This window comes from Parasteatoda tepidariorum, chromosome 6 (assembly GCF_043381705.1).
Source record: "Parasteatoda tepidariorum isolate YZ-2023 chromosome 6, CAS_Ptep_4.0, whole genome shotgun sequence".
Taxonomy (NCBI): Eukaryota; Metazoa; Arthropoda; class Arachnida; order Araneae; family Theridiidae; genus Parasteatoda; species Parasteatoda tepidariorum.
The window spans coordinates 82,803,248-82,821,029 of record NC_092209.1 but is presented as its reverse complement, the minus strand read 5'-3'; the positions used below and the strand labels follow the sequence as shown (position 1 = coordinate 82,821,029).

Genomic DNA, 17,782 nt, shown 5'->3' with positions numbered 1-17,782 from the left:
GACTGTTACTTTCAAGTAACATGTTTTAATATAACATGGATGATTCTAGAAAATATCAAGATAATACATTTTTTATACATATATAACACCAATGTTAATATTTATGTAAGATTTAAATAATAGATTCTTAATTTAAACTATAACAAACTCCTAATTTAGATAGTAATAGACTTTAAATTTTCAAATATCTTTGTGTGTTTATCATCATCCTGAGATATGTGTAACATATATAAAAAAAAGGCTTAATCTTAATTTTAAAAAAAATTTCGACGGCATTTACAGTATTCTTAATGCAGCTGAAACTGGATACAATTTCCTTCTGCTGTTCAAATAGGCGTAGTGCATAAATAAAGAACCACAATAACTTTTGATAAAATAAACAGATTTTCACATTTTCACATACAATGATGCAAATTTGAATTGTTTGAGGAGCAGACCTTAAATATGTTGATTATTGCAGATGATAATGATCATATGTAAATTATTGCAGCATAAATATGTTAATTAGACAAAAATAATTTCTTCTCCTGAATGAATGCAATGTTTTTTACAGATTCAGATTTTTCACACAACTATGATCAGGGATGAGATTAGTCAAAAGGCAAAAAAGCTGAATTTCCAAGATAGTAAATTTTACGAAAGCGCAACCCTTTAATAATAAATTCCAGACAGTTTAAGGTAATAAATAATGTGTTGACATACAATTGTGTACTAATCTATTATTATATAAATCATTACATTGATACTTAACATTTAGCGGAAATAAAAATTACCAATTGAAAAAATTAAGCTGGAAATTATATTTTTCCTCAGTTCACATAAGAGATAATTATTACTTGAAAAACTACCTGGTTTAGCAAATTAAAACTNTTTTTTTATTGTAAGTTGTACAAATTCTTACATCATTTTATATCATAATGTGTAAAATGTTTTTTCTTTAATTTTTATTTATCAGAAATTATTTAACCATTTTTGCTCTACTTTTATATTCTGCCATTGAAATAACAAATTTAAGATGAAGTAAAAACTAGAACACCTTAAAATTTTTAAACACTTTTTAAAAATGCTACACACCATGTTTTATAAATTTTAACTATGATTAGAGCAATTTGTTCTGAAGATAGAATAAAATATGCTAAAAAAAATAACATTAAGGGTCCAAACTTTAAATCAGGAGGCTAACTGAACTATTGGAACCATACATCTTCTGGATTGCAGCTGCTACCAATATTTAGAGCATTTTAGTGAATACTAAAATATTTTAACTATCGGTACAATAAGTATGCAGTTGCAAATACATAATATTAAAATATGAAATACAATTTAAAAATATTAATATTAGATAGCCCAATTTAAATGAGGTGCTTACATTTTCTGGTTTAAAATGGCCATGGGTGGCATCTCTGCGCTTTCTGTGAGCGTGCAGCCGGTTAAGGAAGGAATTCCTGCCTGCAAGAATAGAAAATATCTTTTTAATAGTTATCAATGTGATCTAATTTGTTTATAAATAGTACAACAAAAAAATCGTTACATGAGATTAAGAAATATACATCTTTCAAAAATTGTTCTTTCTAAATAGTTTTTGAAAAAAATAGAAATAGAGAATTAATATATAATATACTATAAACCACTTTCAGTTTTAATTCTTTCCAGTTAAAACAATTCTCCTGGGTCAAATCAGGGAAATTATCTATCATTGCCTACAATCTATGAATGCCAACTTCAAAGCAGCGCACCCCCCCCCCCACACACACACACTTTAGCATACAGTGACTTGCCTTATACAACCCGTATCTAGCCAAAACCTCCTGGAAAAGAGAAGGCCTCAGCATGGATCAATTTAGTAGTCTGACTCAATAAACACAAACTACGCAGTTGGAGTTATTAAGAAATATGTTACTACGTTTCGACTACTGAGATGCGCAGTAAGAGAAAATACGAAAGATGTCCTTACGTTTGGACTACTAAAGGATCAAATTTCTTGCTTATGGTAACCTGTGCTGAGGCCTTCTCTTTTCTAGGAGGTGTTGGTTTAGGCCTTATAAAAGTTGAAGAAAAAAATGAGTTGCAGAATAAATTACTGGGACATATATTATTGGCAGCCAGATATGAACCTGCTTTCTCCCAGAATAGCACTTTGTCTACACATAATTGTGCCAGATATAATTTATATATAATTTGTAGTCAGTGGGTTTGGCCTCAACTTTTACAAAATTAACGGACCATGCAACTATAAAAGTTGAGAAATATCAAACGTACCAGATAAATTATTGGAAGATTGGTTATCATCCACTTTAAGAAGATCTGATACCGGTAAGAAGAGTGAATGCCCTGGTCTAGATACAAAGAAGGAACGACCATCAAAATCTCCATTTCCACCAGTGGGTAAGGTTTTATCCTGAAAATAAACTTTTATCTTGAAACCCGTAATATACTGATTTAATAATTTAACTACTTAATACGTAAAAAAAATTCATTCAAAAGACATACAACTGTTATTTTCTTTTCATGAATTATATTTGCTACATACAATGCACTTACAACAAAATAATTCTACTCATTGATTTTCTAATGAAATAATAAGCATAAATTATAAGATAATAAGCAATTAAAATAATAAGCATAAGAATGCATTATTGTAAAATCAAGGGCTAATTTCACAGGAAATGGAATAGATTTTTTAAAAACTACAAAGCACTTACAAATTCAATTCCAGCTGTCCATGCAGTGGAAATAGTTGGGATGCGTCCAATCCATCGTACAATGCCACTAGCCGCATGGTGTTCAGTAAGCCACAGAATTCGATTGCCCAAAGACAAATTCGGAGCAATAGGTTCATCTTGCAGACAATTGTTTGCACAATGCACATCTAAAATGCAAGCATAGAATCAACTTTTTATCCATAAAAAAAAATATTTTTGTGAGTAGAACTAATTATTGTTTGTCTAAAGTAAGAACTCCCCTAGCCATTTGTCTGAACCTGTAGCGGTGACCATGGTAACGAGGTATAAATATTTCAAGTAGGGGTGTGGGTCACTGTTTAGGACAAATCTTGGCTCGAGTTTGAGAAAGAAAGGAAATCTTTTCATTTGGTTTAATGAATTAGTCCTAGAGTAAAGAGAAGCCTTGCTGAAATGCACTATTGTTTTCATGGCAGCAGATGGCCACAGACTTTGTGGTGAGGGGGGTTCTTAGACATAGACAAACTATAGAGATGCCACAGCAGTTTTAGACAAAAAAGACTGAACTCTGCATGGTAATAAAACTCCACAAACAGGTTTTAAATATTACAAATGAAACAAAAACAAAAATTAGAATTTTTAAAAAAAATATTAAATTAAATTAAATATTTCAAGCTCTTATTTTTAAAGCAGAAATATTTTCTAAACAATACCAATGTTAAAGGCAATAAAATAACTACCAGAATAATGTACAGACGAATAACATGAAGGACTAGATTGGCAAGAATGAGGGTTCCTGAGGTAGCATTTACAAGACATCTATAAAAGAAAAATAATAAATTTCATTAACTGGAAAATAAGTTTTTAAAGTGGTACCATAGTGGAACTTATCCATTTTGTTTGCACAGGTAAATTTAGCTGTTTCATTTATTCATTTTTTTATATATTTCATTTATTCAAACAAAAAAATAATAATAATAAAAATAAAAAAAATTTACTCAGGGTTCATACAGAGATCAGAAGAAGAAATCCAAGGAGTATCTAAGGAGTTCAAAATTTTAAGGACTTACCAAAAATTTAAAAACTTTGTGTAAAAGATAGTCTTTTTCAAAAATTAAAAAGCAGTTACTATAAGGAATTTTCAAAAATGTATATTTTGAATTTAATTTCTATCCCTTTTGAAATAAATTTTGACTTAATCAAACTTCGTCAAGAAAAATAAAATTAAGTTATCACTTTGACACATAAATACATTTTCCAATTTCAAATATTGTAATAAATCTTGTCAAAGTACAGATGTTAAGGATTGACATAAAACCTACCAATCTTATATTTTTAAATTTGAATACATAAGAAAATCTAAGGCATTTTATAAAAAAAAAAAATTATTAATTAAGTTTGTAACATGTAAAATTATTTGCTGTTATTTTTCTTCTTCTAACTCTTGCAATTCAATTTTTATTCTTTTAAAAGTTTTCTTAAACAGCTAGATTTTGACAACTAAATCATATCCAGTGGTGCAAGTGGCTAAACATGGCTTTGGAGCAACAAAAAAGCAATTTTGGAGCAGCGAAACAAAGATTTGGAGCATATGTAATAAAAAGAATTAAAACAAGAATTTAATAACAAGAATTTTCAATTTTGTTCATTAATAACATGTCTTATTTTTTTCATTTTTATGAAGGTCCCTGCATCAAAAAATTAAGTTTCTATTTGGTATCTTCCAATGCTGTTAAATATTCTGCTATCCTCGACTTTTCCTCAGATAAGAGGATCTGTTCGCTTTCTATAATTGACATGTCTTTAGTATTTAACCCATCTTTAATATTTTTTCAGCTGTGGCTAAGAGATTCTGAGAAGCCTTCAATTTTTTTTTTTGCAAATGAATTCTAGCAGCTTTCAATCTGCTTTCCTCAATTTCAGTGTTTTCACATTCTTTTCACTTTCTTTTTTCTCAACCTCTAATTGAGCAGAATAATTTTTAAATGCTGCCCAAGCCACTTTAATCATATCTTTGTCAACTGTAAAGTTATTTAAACCCCCTATTTTGTTGATATGTGACACAACTTGTCTCAAACCATTAATACGATGTGAATTTAAACTTGCCCTATTGTCAAGTAGCTTTTTGTTCACACTAAAACTTCTTTCAACATCGGCATTCCAATGTGGTATGCACAAAAGAGATTTAAAAAGCTTCGCTAAAAGAGGATATTCGATATTTCTCAAATTTTCTTTCTTCACAAAATAGTTTTTCCAAAACATATCAATTGGTGCATATTCATTTCAGTCAGAAGAATAGCCTTCTGGTTTTCTATGTAACCTCGTCCATTCATCTAGTAACAAAGATGCCTTAATAGAAGTGTCTTCCATTCTCATTACAGGATGCAACACTTTAAGATGGAACAGTAACCTATTTTCAAGAGGCAATGCTTTTAATAACTTTTTTGCACATGCCATAGACCTGGCACCTAAATACATAGATTTTTTTTCTAAAGAAGATATAAGGATGTCATCACATTTGTGGTATCTAGTTCAACATCTATTAAATTTGAATTTTGCCAAATATCTGCGTTTTCTACATCCAATGATTTTAAGTCCTTTCCTGACAAACTAAGAAAATCAGAACTCTTTAAAAAACGCCCTAACAATGCCTTAACTAGAGACACCATTTCATCATACAGCAAGTGAATCAATGGTGTCTCAGTTTGGAAAAGACCTAAAAATTAATTTAATATAGCCAAAATATTTCTTTAAAAAAAAAAGAAGAGATTTTTGCAAAAGCAATTTAAATAAATTCAATATTGCGTGGCTCATACTATTTTCTAAATTAATAATTACTTTATTTAATTCTGTAAAAGGTAATTCAACACTAATTAATTTAACTATTATTTAAGGTTATCGAGTGTATTTTTCTTTAAAATTTTAATAAATGTTATTGGTAATAGACACTAGGGTATTGGTAATAGACACACTATATTCAACAAAACATTAACAAGATTAATATTGATCATACTGAATTCATAAAAATATGTAAAGAATTTAACAAATTAAGAAAACTTTAATAAATTTTTATTAAAATTGTTTACCTAGTACAGTATTTCATTAATGTAATGATTAAAAAAAATTAAATAATTTTTAAATGCAAATTCAATGAGTATTGAAGCTAAAAAAATTTGTCAGAAGTGAATTATTATATTGTCCCTACACTCATAATATTTGACAAATCTGTGATAATTAAAATTTCTTATATCAATTGTTTTAAATCAAAGATCATTTTTAAATCATTAAGAGATGAATTATAGTATTTGACAAATCTGAAAAACATAAGATTTTTTGCTGCATTTAAAATATTGAAAGCCCCTCTCTTCATGCTTGCCTCTAAATATTATTAAGTTTTTTCCTTGAACAAATTAAGAGCACCAAAAATTTTAAAAGTAATAATACAATAATAAAATGCAATAAGTAAAAAACAGAAAAATAATATTTAAAAAAAAATCAATTGAGTAAAATCAATGTTTAGTTTAAATACAATATGCAATTAGTGGATGGTCCCTCAGATAAAAAAAATTATGTTTAAGCAACTCAATTAATTTTTCTCTTTATTAAATTACATGAATAAAAGGAAAATGGAAATTTTGAGGTTATGAAGCTTTGTGATTCTTGACTGCTCTGAGGATCAACATGAAAATATGTACTTAGTGAATGGTCCCTCAAATTAATTCAAAGATCATGGTACTAATCTGTAAATAGAATAGCACAAGAAGGCCATTAGCTTGCCATTGACAAAGTTGATAGCACTTCAATAACTATAAATTAACAAGAGAAAAAAAATTTTCTCTTGCTATTAAAATTTGGCAATGTTTAGTTGGTCCTCGAAAATTCGAGAGAAGTTTGGGTTCCATTTCAGAGAGTGGAAAATGAAGCTTGAAATTGAGAATATCTTGCAAAATAAAGCAGAGTTGCACATGAAAGTGCAAAAAACCTTCCCACTGAATCCGAGCAACCCACATGGCAGTAGCTTGGTTGCCGCAAAATTGTGACTTCACAAAACCCAGGGAAATATATCCTTTTTGGAGCAATTTAAGCCAACTACTTCAATTTGGAGCATGTAGGAGCAGGTTTCCACAATTGGCGCAGCACTTGCACCACTGCATATAATTTAGTTTCCCAGCTTGGACAGCAGATTCATCAGCGGACTAAGTAAGTTCATCTATGCAAAGCAATAACCTAAGGAGTTAAGGAGGAGGAGGACTAATTTGGAAATCTAAGTAGTTCCAAGTACTCCTTGGAGACTTTTTTATTTCCAAGGAGTTTTTAAGGAGTATAAGGAGTCTGTACGCACCCTGTTTACTGTTTTATCATTGATGACTTTATTACCGGCAACAGCAAAATAGATAAGTACCAATAAATTTTTTTTTAAAAAAACCATCGAGATTTGACCGGACTAATACTAAAATTCATAATTTATCGAAAAAAAACAACTAAACTTTTTTATTGGAACAAATTTCATAATTCCATAGAGAGTTATTAAACATCTATTTAAATCCAAATTTGAGTAGTTAGTTTTTTTAAAACCCATTATTTAAATAAGAAAAAAAATTGGTAACATTTAATTAAAAATGCGACAAAGTTATTTGTAATTAGATTGCTATTTATAATATCATAATGTTTTAAAAATAAAAGTTTAAAAAAAGTAAAAAACAAGCATGAACCTTTTCGTGACTCGAATCCTGTTAAATTTTGAATCTGGAATGAAAATTTGGAAATTGAACAACTATATCACCTAAAAGTAAAATGACAGATTCAGAAGCCCTAGATATTGTCAAGGAAAATTAAATTCGGAAAAAAAGTCAGTGAATTGTCAGTGGAAAAAATTTTTTATTTCTAAACCGGAAATTGTCATCGTCAAAGAATTCCACTCAATTAAATTGTGGCAATTCATTTATTTTGTTTTCAATATAGTAATTTTCTTATGGTAAAATGTGTTACTCTTTTTCATTGTAATTTGGTTTCAATAAAATATTGATAAATGACACTTTTTAGCCAATCCAGGAAACCGGGAAATTCAGGCCTCTAGGTTAGAGATGGTCCCAGGCATCCTGAATAATTGGTTTGCTACTGTATTTCCATATATTTTGATTTCTATTATTTTAAGACACATATCCTCGATTATTCAAGAATTGTGTAAAATCAAATTAACATTTTCTTATATAAAATTTATTTCCCAAAAATGTTTTGAAAAAGATATCGTACTAAAAAAAAGCTAAAATTTTTATTCAAAAAGAAATTTTGTCCATAGGCAATATAAGGCTCTGATAATTTTCTGCACTCCTGCTTATATGTACATGAATATTTCCAATAAATCTTGACTCTAATATATTCCCTGATTAGCGGAACTAATTATAACTTCAAAAAATATAAATGTTTGTTTAAATGAATTGAATGAATGAATGAATGAATAATTTGTTCAATCCATCACTTCAAGGGTTTAATTAAATTTCTATTAATATTTAGTTGCAAGAATAATCCCGAATAAATTTCCTAGTTATGTTATTTTATTATGTTAAAATAGTTTTAGCACGTTTACATCCTAGTCCATGCCAGAATAAGCATATTATATTAAAAATATTACGGTTTTAAAGCTATGTGAAAATCCGTAGCAGTAATCGTTACAAAAGCAATTGAAAAACTACAGATTTACGTTGGAATCTTAGTGATTCGAGAGCGTTTACAAGTGGTGACTCGATTCAAAATTTCCAATAGTTTCAAATAAGAAAAGAAAAAAATTTAATTTTTTTCAGTATGTTCAGGTGATTCGTAGATTGTGCACCCCTATATTACATCAAAATGAAAACACTGTATAGACCTATAATATTTTCTGTGGTACAATTTTGCAAAACTGAAGAACTAATCAAGCTAAAGTGGAAAACGCATACATTTAAAAAATATCACCAGTCACCAGCAACTAACACCAAACCCAAAGATGAGCAAAGTTTGTTTTCTATTTTGGGATTTGGGAATGAGGAACGAATGAGCGAATGCAAAGCAACGAGTATGATAAAACGTATTAGTTTCAGCATGTAGCTTTGTGCGGCGTATGTGTAGTTAGCGCTACCTGTGAGAAATCATAGTTACTATTCAATCTCCTTAGTTCAATGATAGGTTTTAACAACTTTTAATTATCTATGATAACTTTTCCATATGCTTTTGGTTTTGTGTTGTCTGTTGATAACGTAGGTTTTTCTGCAGGGGTGTGATTGTTTTGCATAGATTAAATCGAATTTTAGAATTTAAAATTCCTCAATTAAAAGAAAATTCATGTTGAATTTTGTTTAGCAATAGGTAAGATCTATTAGTTTTCAAGATTGTCAATCTCTAGTCTTATTGATAACGAATCTATTTTCTCATTGTATAAAAATATACTTTTCTTTAAGTGGGGTATTTATGTCATATAAAGAAATGTTTATGTTTTGTATTTTGAAATAAATTTAATGTGTTTTTTCTGCTTGTTCAAGATTAATAATATGAGGGATTCTCTTAGAATTTTATTCCTTTTGTTTATGAAACATGTAAAAGTGGTTAAATTAATATTTACGTTACCGAAGTTACAATTTACTACTTTAATTATTTATTTCTATTTTAACCTGTTACTGATACGTGATGATTTTCTCTGCTCCCTCTTAATTACCATCAATATTATTTTTCAAAAGTGTATATTATTCGGTTTTTATTATTAACGTAAACAAGTAACTTCGGTTGTATTTTTTTCCTTGCTGTAGTATTGATATGTTGTCATTGTTTTAATCTTTGATTAGTAAATATAGTTCTCAACAGATTATCAGCAACACAAATTCTCTTGATTTCAAATATATATATATATATATATAGTTATATATATATATATATATATATATATATATATATATATATTTGTAGTTATGACCATTAAGCATCTGTTGTTGAAGAATTTTCTTATTAATGTAAAATCAATGATATTATTCATTAACAACTACGATGATATATATGAAGAATTCTATAAAAAAATTGTTAATTTGTAGAGAAACACTGAGAATTCAGTAAGAAAATTGTTAATATGTATGTCACTTCCAGGTAGTTAATTGCTTACTTATAATTTTGTAATAATTGCTTGTTAAGTGACAGTCACTCCGTCTAAATATTTGACATCTATTTTGCATCAATATAATTTCAAATTTTTAGTTATTAAACAGCTGACATACATAATTTTTATTTAAGTTAAGAAATTTGTTTTCTTGGATTAAGTGAAACATCTTTCTGGATTTTCTAATTTCCCGTTACAAAGTGTGCAAAAATGATGATTTTTTTTTTAGTGATAGATAGATAGAAAACAAAATTAACTTTCATTTAGTATGGAAACTTAGGACACAAGTTTCTCATGCACGCTAATCGCAGTTCAAATCTTTTGTGTTGCCTACCACTTTTCATAGCAGTATGTAACAATGTTTACAACTAATTGTTCATTTACATGCTTATTTAAATATGTATTTGTGAAGGTATTTTCTACAAGCTGTGCAATCAATAATTTTAAATTTTTGATTCAGACTTTTCTGTAAGATCTCCAACGTATATTACTCTATTTACTATTGCTTTCATTACTTACATTAGGTACTATTTAGTGGATTATATTCCACTAAAATTTTCTCCAAATCTTCAGAAAATAGTAATATTATCAATATTCATCTCAATTTTATATATATATATATATATGCACTAAAATGTTGAAATATAATTACATTTTGTATTTTAATATTACAGTTGATGAAATAAGCTTTATTAAATATATTTGTGCAAAATGTTGAAATTGTATGAAACCATGTATAAAAAAGATTGGTACAAATAAAGCACGTCAAAAAGTGATAAATTAAATAACTCGTGGGTCGCAATATCATAATAAATGTATCGAGATTTGAAAAACCACATAAAAATTGACTTATTGCAAAAAAAAAGATCAAAAATATTACTTGGATTTATGATAAAATCGACAAAAATAAAGCAATCAAAAAGTGTTTACTGAAGTTTGAAATTCGCATATCGAAATATCGTATTAAGGTATTGGGATTTTTAAAATCATGCAGAATATCAAAGTAATTACCATTGGGAAAAAATTATCGAGAAACAACATAAATTTATGATAGAATCTATGCAAATTGCCCATCAAAAGGTGTATTAAAGTCAAATATTATCAGAAAGTGTAGAAGTGTGACTTAAATGTGTATTTCATAATTTTCGTTATTTTTTCACTTTATAAAATTTCTTTCTTTGTGTTCAGAAGGATCGCGGGCCACACATCAGTAGTCGTTGGGCCTCAGGTTATGCATCCCTACTTAAGTTTAATTTCTAATAATGAGTGAGATTTATTTCTAAATTGTGTCCTTGTCCATTTTTTAAAAAAAAAAATTAAAAAAACTCAGCAATATTTTTTTAACTATATCATGTTTGAAAAACTATAAAATTTAACTGTGCTTCATTATAGGGGCAATCATGACACGTAAGAAAATTTTCGTCAAAAATTACCTTTCTCCTTCATTACTAATTTAAAGTGTAGGAAAAGTGAGTTCAAACAAACTTAGAGTAAGCCATGAATTTTCAAATACTGAAAAGAAAATTTTAAAATGTATAAATGAAAATAAATGATGAGATGATAACTTAGGAATACGCAATGGTAGGTTTCTCTTCTAATAATTTGTTTTTATAATATTTTAAAGTGTTTTTTTTTTTTCAATGATTGAAACTTCACGACTTACTTTTTCTTTCTTTTAAATTAAAGTAGGAGAAAGAAAATTTGCAATGATGATTTTCTTCCACCGTATGGCATCCTCTCAAAGCAGTTGTCTTTACTTTTGTTTCATCTGATATTAATAGCGAATGACATAAATATTTTGTAATGACTTTACATTTTGAATCTTTGCATAAGTTCAAGATTATTAAAATCAGACTTTTATTTTGCAAAATGTTGAATATATATAATACTCTTTTACTATATAGCCAAAATTATTACAGTCTTCAAATATTGCTGTTATTTTTTATCTTAAAAAATTGGAAATATAGTATTTTTTGAAGGGTGCCGATTCGAGATTTGATACAGGCACTGTTTCCCCTGGATACGTCTTTGTAGGAGAGTAGTAGATATGAGCTAGTTCAAAAACATTTATGTAATTTTAAATTTATAATAAGTTATAATTTAATTAATTGTCACACTATTCATTTGTGTAACATTTTTGTTCACATACTATTTATAAATATTTATCTTAAATAATTTTCACAAGATAAAAAACTTCTAGTCTTCTTTTAACTTACAGGCCCTAATTTTTAACTGGGCTAAGTCAATGACTTTTTTTCCTATTCCAACTAGTGTCAACTTTTCCAGTGACTTCATAGTTTTCAACTGCATGTACAATGCTCAAAAAAAAGAGGGGGTATCACCCTGAATAACTTTGGTTCTAATGATTGGATTTTTACGTACTAAGTGTCAATCTTAGTGATTTGAGAGGGTGACCTCAAATATGCTAAATTATTGGCGTAGACTATATTTTAAGTTACAAAATCAGACACAAAACCATACATTCTCTGAATAAACATACCTATTTTTCAACGGATTCTGATTTTTGACTCTCAAAATGTAGGGGATAGCCCCAATCTGAGAAATATGGTCCCCATAGCTTGGTTAGGAGTGCGATCCAAAGTTTGGACCCCACAATGTTAGTTTTATTTTTTGCATATTTCACCATGTCTCTTGAACTTTTTAAGGGAATTAAAAAAAAAAAGATTTGCACACAATTATATAATTCGTTTATCCAAAGATAAATCAACGCGAAAAATAAACTTTAGTAAATATTTATTATTTTATTTAATAATAGTCGAAAAAAATTTTAATTGTAAGGCATACAATTTTGTACATCATTTTAAAATGTGTAATAATATGTGACAAAATATAAGCAAAATCAATTGCATAGTTTCTAAGAAATCGAAATTTAAATATAGGACTTTTTTTGTATTGTATATGTGTCTTATAACGTGAAAATCATCTGATCATAAGATCAAAAATTATACAAGTTGACATTTTTTTGTGCACTGTATATATCAAGGAAATGACAAAGTTTTTATTCTTGCTTATTAAATAAACATATTGCATGGTTATTTTTGTTGTCGAAACCTAACAATGTTAAATTATTAATCAGAGCCTGTTGGTCTGGAACGACTAAAATTTACTTAAGACTATTATAAAATGATTATTAGTAGCCTGATAAAAAAAAATCGTTCATTGTAATAACATAAACAGCCTTTTATCCCTTCAGTTTGTCGATAAAATTAGTACCAAGCATGCTTGGGAACTAAACAATGGGGTTTCCGTGTTCGGTTGACCCCCCAACCGGAATATGGGCTCCTGCGCCCGAGAGCCGAAAGTCAGGAAAACTGAGATGTGCACAATAGGCCATGTGCTTCTATGGGTTGTCGTGTCACTGAGTTTAGTCTAAACTCTTTTGTATAAAAAAAGTCTTCATGGTTAGTTTTATTGTCTAAACTGTACAGTGTTATATTGATCAGGGCCTGTTAGTCTGGAACCACTAAAATTTAATTAGGACTATTATAAAATTATTGTTCGTGGCCCCGTGTACCAGCAATTCACGCAAAGGAATGATAAGCTGTTTTGTTTTTTTTTATCATCAATTTCATGTCACTGCCTATGTTTTTCTTTCCCACACAATAGCCTGTTTCCTCATCTTTATAAACATTACACACTTTCTTTTTGCAATTTTTTATTTAAATTTACTCAGTTAACTTTAATTTTATAAATAAAAAAAATAGGAGGGATAAAATTTATTACAGACCTGTTAAAATACATGAACAACTAGTTATATTTTTGATTTACTGGTCATAATTTTTCTCAATTTCTACCCCTGTTTATAGTTATTAATTTAAAACATTTCCACTTGTATGGAGTTTGCTAATGTTTCTTAGTTTTTTTTTCTTCTTTTCTTTTAGTGTGTTGGGAGTTATCAATTTGGATTATTCTTAGCGAATGATGAAATGTTATGGCTTCTCAATTGACTCCTCCTCAAAGTCCTCCTGAGCCCTCTTCATTTTGGCAGGTAATTGTACTACTCTCATTTTTGCAAAACTTCTCTTTCACTTATTATCAATCCTTAAGATGGTCTGTATTCTTAATTTACATTTAGGAAAATGTTAAAACTAAAATTCAAACAAATGCAATTATTGCTTCTCTGAAATTTTTCATTATCCTCTTAGTTGATCAGACATCCCAATGTGGGCCAATACCTTCCTCTGAAGTTTTCTCTATAACGACCTCCGACAACTGAAATTTTTACTCAAATATATAAACCATCTCGATTGCTTAAACTTTTAACTGTCACGATCTAAAACATATGGAATTAAATTTTATATCGGTGAAAAAGTTTTGTATGCCCCATTTATGGGAAAATCTTAATTCTTAATCATTGTAAAATCATTATGTATTTACTTTCTTCAACTTCAATATAATCGCCATAGCAACGCATGCAATGACGATGCATGCATACTGTTTACTGTTACTCTTGAACATAGTTAAAAAGTGTGTGGATGCCATCAAATCCAAAGACCCATTTTTGCCAATGGGTAAAAAAAAATAATAGACATGAACACAAATAAAATAGTTAAATATGAGTTAGGTGTTTAGATTTGATAAACTGCCAATATATTGAGACAGAGTGCATGCACTGATTCTAGTTCTCCTAAAATAGCTTAATATTATTAATCTGCTTTTTTTTTTAAAAAAAAAAAATCGAAAATTGGCTTTATTCAAAACTATCTTGCAAATTTTGAGTTAATACATTCCTAATTTTAGAAATATTTCAATTTTTCTTCCCAGTCAACCCAAGGGAAATATCACTGTGATTGCCTTTTAAAAAAGAAAAGAAAGTTTCTCGATTGAACATTTGTACTCTGTCTGGCCAAAAGTATTTGGTCACACGGTTGTTAGGGTGGCGGAAGCATAATGGTGTGGGGGTGTTTCTCATGGTTTGACCTATGTCCGCTAGTTCTTGTGACTGGAAATACAAACTCTGAGATGTATGTGGACATTCTGAACAATGCTGCACTCTCAACTCTATGGCAATATTTCGGGAAAAACCCATTTCTCTTCCAGCAAGATAACTGCTCTATTAACACATCGAGACTTGCACGGGCATGGTTTGGAGGAAATGGGTGTTCAAGAACTGTACTGTCTTTCTCAAAGTCCCGATCTAATTCCCATAGAACACCTTTGGGACGAATTAGAGCCTGGATTACGTAGCCAGCGAAATCGACTGCAAGCACTCACTTCAGCTGTGATGGAAGTCAATTCCTATCAAACACTGGTGAAAAGTCTTCCCAGATGTGTGCAGGCTGTCATCGATGCAGGAGACCAACATCCTCTTAATAAGTGCCTCTGGACGCTCTTAGTCCATACCACTGTGTGTTCAGATAATTTTGACCAGATAGTCATTATTCATGAAATACTATTGTCTTATCACCGCTGGCGTTTTGACTGGCTACTATATTTTTAGCTTTTCAGTTAAGACTTGATATTCTTATTGCATTTTAATAATAGGCTGGGGGGAAGTCTGGTAATTCTCGAATAATTTTTTTTCCCATGCTCACCCACTTGTTTTCAACACTTATCAGAGAAACAGTCTTATTTTTACCCTACCTTTATGTAGCCGCGAATTCCCTAAACTTCTGACCACACATTTTGTAATAATACAGTGTTAAAAAAATAGGAATTTTCAAAATCATGTAGAAATCTGTAGCCATAATGGCACAACATCAAGCATTAACATTAATTGCACATTACCCCAGGATGAGCCAAAACATTTCTCTAAGCAGTTATCTTTGTCCCCAAAGCTTGTAAGAGTTTAATACCCATATGGTTTTAAAATCCGAATTAATAGAGTCCAGCCATCGAAATTTTTAGACGTCCTCAACCAATTGGGTATAATTTAAAAAAAACACAACTACTTCCACTTAGTAGGAATAACATTTACCATGACGCAATGCTAAATTCTATGCCACTATCCACATAAATGCCACTATCCACATAAATCAATTATTCATCAAAAATCGAATATCAATTACTTTTCTTNCCCATGCATGTGACCTATGACGTCAGCACCAGCTAATCTTTATCAGCAATATGGAGTATTAAAGTTGAGCTAAGTCTCTCTACATAACTTAAAATATTAATTAACGTTGAGTTAATTAAATAGAGAACCGTATAGCAAATCAAATTTGTTTAAATATAATTCTTTCTAGTCTACTTCTTTTACTTAACTTTAATTTATTATTTGTTCATGTATTTAATTGTAACTGTTATATATTTTTGTTTTGCGTACCTGGCAACTTCGATGCATAATAAGTTTGTTTGTGTTCTACATGGCTTCGTGCCGGTCTTTGTGTTATTATATAGTGGCAGAATTCAAATATTTGTGAAAGATTATAGGCTACGTTACTTTAGAGAATTGGTACTTGACAGGCTTGGCTTCCTCGAAGTAGAATAAAAAGAACAGTTGCTAGCGTAAACAAAAGCCACGTTTCAATAACCAATCAGGATCGAGATACCCACACTACGTCACTTGCAGGTATCCCATTGGGCTCGAATAATTTTTTTCCCACGCTCACCCACTTGTTTTCAACGCTTATCAGAGAAACAGTCTTATTTTTACCATACCTTTATATAGCCACGAATTCCCTAAACTTCTTACCACACATTTTGTAATAATACAGTGTTCAAAATCATGTAGAAATCTGTAGCCATAATGACAGAATAGCAAGCATTAACATCATTTGCACATTAGCCCAGGATGAGCCAAAACATTTCTCTAAGCAGTTCTCTTTGTCCCCAAAACTTGTAAGAGTTTAATACCCATATGGTTTTAAAATCCGAATTAATGGAGTCCAGCCATCGAAATTTTTAGACGTCCTCAACCAATTAGCCCTTGTTATGTCTTGTATCTAAACGGTAAATGTTTCCTGTAAATCTCATTCTGCTTAACTTTGTAAATGTTATTACATCAATGAAATTTTCACAGAAACTTCGCCTATCTCTGTCTGTTGCTTTGATTCCGCCAAAAATAATTAGCACAATTTAAATCTTTCACACACAGTTGAAAAAATACTTTGAATTAATAAAAACATATCTGAGTACGATTCATTGTGGGGACAGTTCTTCTCGGCGACAATTCATTGCGAGTCCATTTCTCCGTCGCCACAATTTTTCGGAGGCACATTTTTCCATCGCCAGATTTTGTGGCAGTTACATTTCTCCGTCGCCTCGATTTGTGACAGGCACTTTTTCTCCATCGTCGGATTTTGTGGCAGGCACATATCTCCGACGCCACAATTTGTGGCAGTCATATAACTCCATCGCCACAATTTGTGACTGGCACATTTCTCCTTCTCCACAATTTTTCGGATCCACATTTTCATATTGCCAGATTTTGTGGCAGGAACATTTCTCCGCCACGATTTGTAGCAAGCACATTCCTCCGTCGACACGATTTGTGGCAAAATCATTTCTCTATCACCACAATTTGTCGGAGGCACATTTCTCCGCCGCCACGATTTGTAGCAGGCACATTCCTGCGTCGACACGATTTGTGGCAAAATCATTTCTCTATCGCCTCAATTTGTTGGAGGCACATTTCTCCATCGCCACAATTAGTAGCATGAACATTTCTCTATCGCCACAGTTTGTCGGAGACGCATTTCTCCGTCGTCACAATTTGTGGGAGACATATTTCTCCGTCACCATGATTTGTGGCAAGCACATTTCTCCGTCTCCGCAATTTGTGGCAAGCACATTTCTCCATCGCCACAATTAGTAGCATGAACATTTCTCTATCGCCACAATTTGTCGGAGACACATTTCTCCGTCGCCGCAATTTGTGGCAAGCACATTTCTCCGTCGCCAAAATTAGTAGCATGAACATTTCTCTATCACCACAATTTGTCGGAGTCACATTTCTCCTTCGTCACAATTTATCGGAGACACATTTCTCCTTCGTCACAATTTGTCGGAGACACATTTC

General features: G+C 30.3%; 2 protein-coding genes across 4 annotated transcripts in view; one reads left to right on the top strand and one right to left on the bottom strand.

Annotated features, from left to right (window-relative positions):
- LOC107450011 (uncharacterized) overlaps positions 1-8,716 on the bottom strand; it is a 34,707-nt gene extending 25,991 nt beyond the window's left edge. Inside the window, exons 1-6 of one of the 2 annotated variants that reach the window (XM_043043550.2) lie at positions 8,618-8,705; positions 7,394-7,427; positions 3,422-3,500; positions 2,703-2,869; positions 2,260-2,398; positions 1,370-1,449 (exon numbers count right to left, since the gene is read on the bottom strand). In XM_043043550.2, coding sequence (XP_042899484.1) covers positions 1,370-1,449; positions 2,260-2,398; positions 2,703-2,869; positions 3,422-3,500 — 465 coding nt within the window. In that variant the 5' untranslated portion in view covers positions 7,394-7,427; positions 8,618-8,705. Of the gene's footprint in view, positions 1-1,369; positions 1,450-2,259; positions 2,399-2,702; positions 2,870-3,421; positions 3,501-7,393; positions 7,428-8,617 lie in introns of both variants that reach the window. The other variant, XM_043043549.2, reaches the window with a different exon arrangement.
- A 146-nt stretch (positions 8,717-8,862) lies between these two features.
- LOC107449996 (Src homology 2 domain-containing protein sprint) overlaps positions 8,863-17,782 on the top strand; it is a 58,956-nt gene continuing 50,036 nt past the window's right edge. The window contains exons 1-2 of one of the 2 annotated variants that reach the window (XM_016065697.3): positions 8,863-9,023; positions 13,704-13,810. Coding sequence is in view for 1 of the 2 variants with exons in the window: in XM_016065696.3 (XP_015921182.3) it covers positions 13,754-13,810 (57 nt within the window). In the remaining variant the exon portion in view is untranslated. The remainder of the gene's footprint in view (positions 9,024-13,703; positions 13,811-17,782) is intronic. The other variant, XM_016065696.3, reaches the window with a different exon arrangement.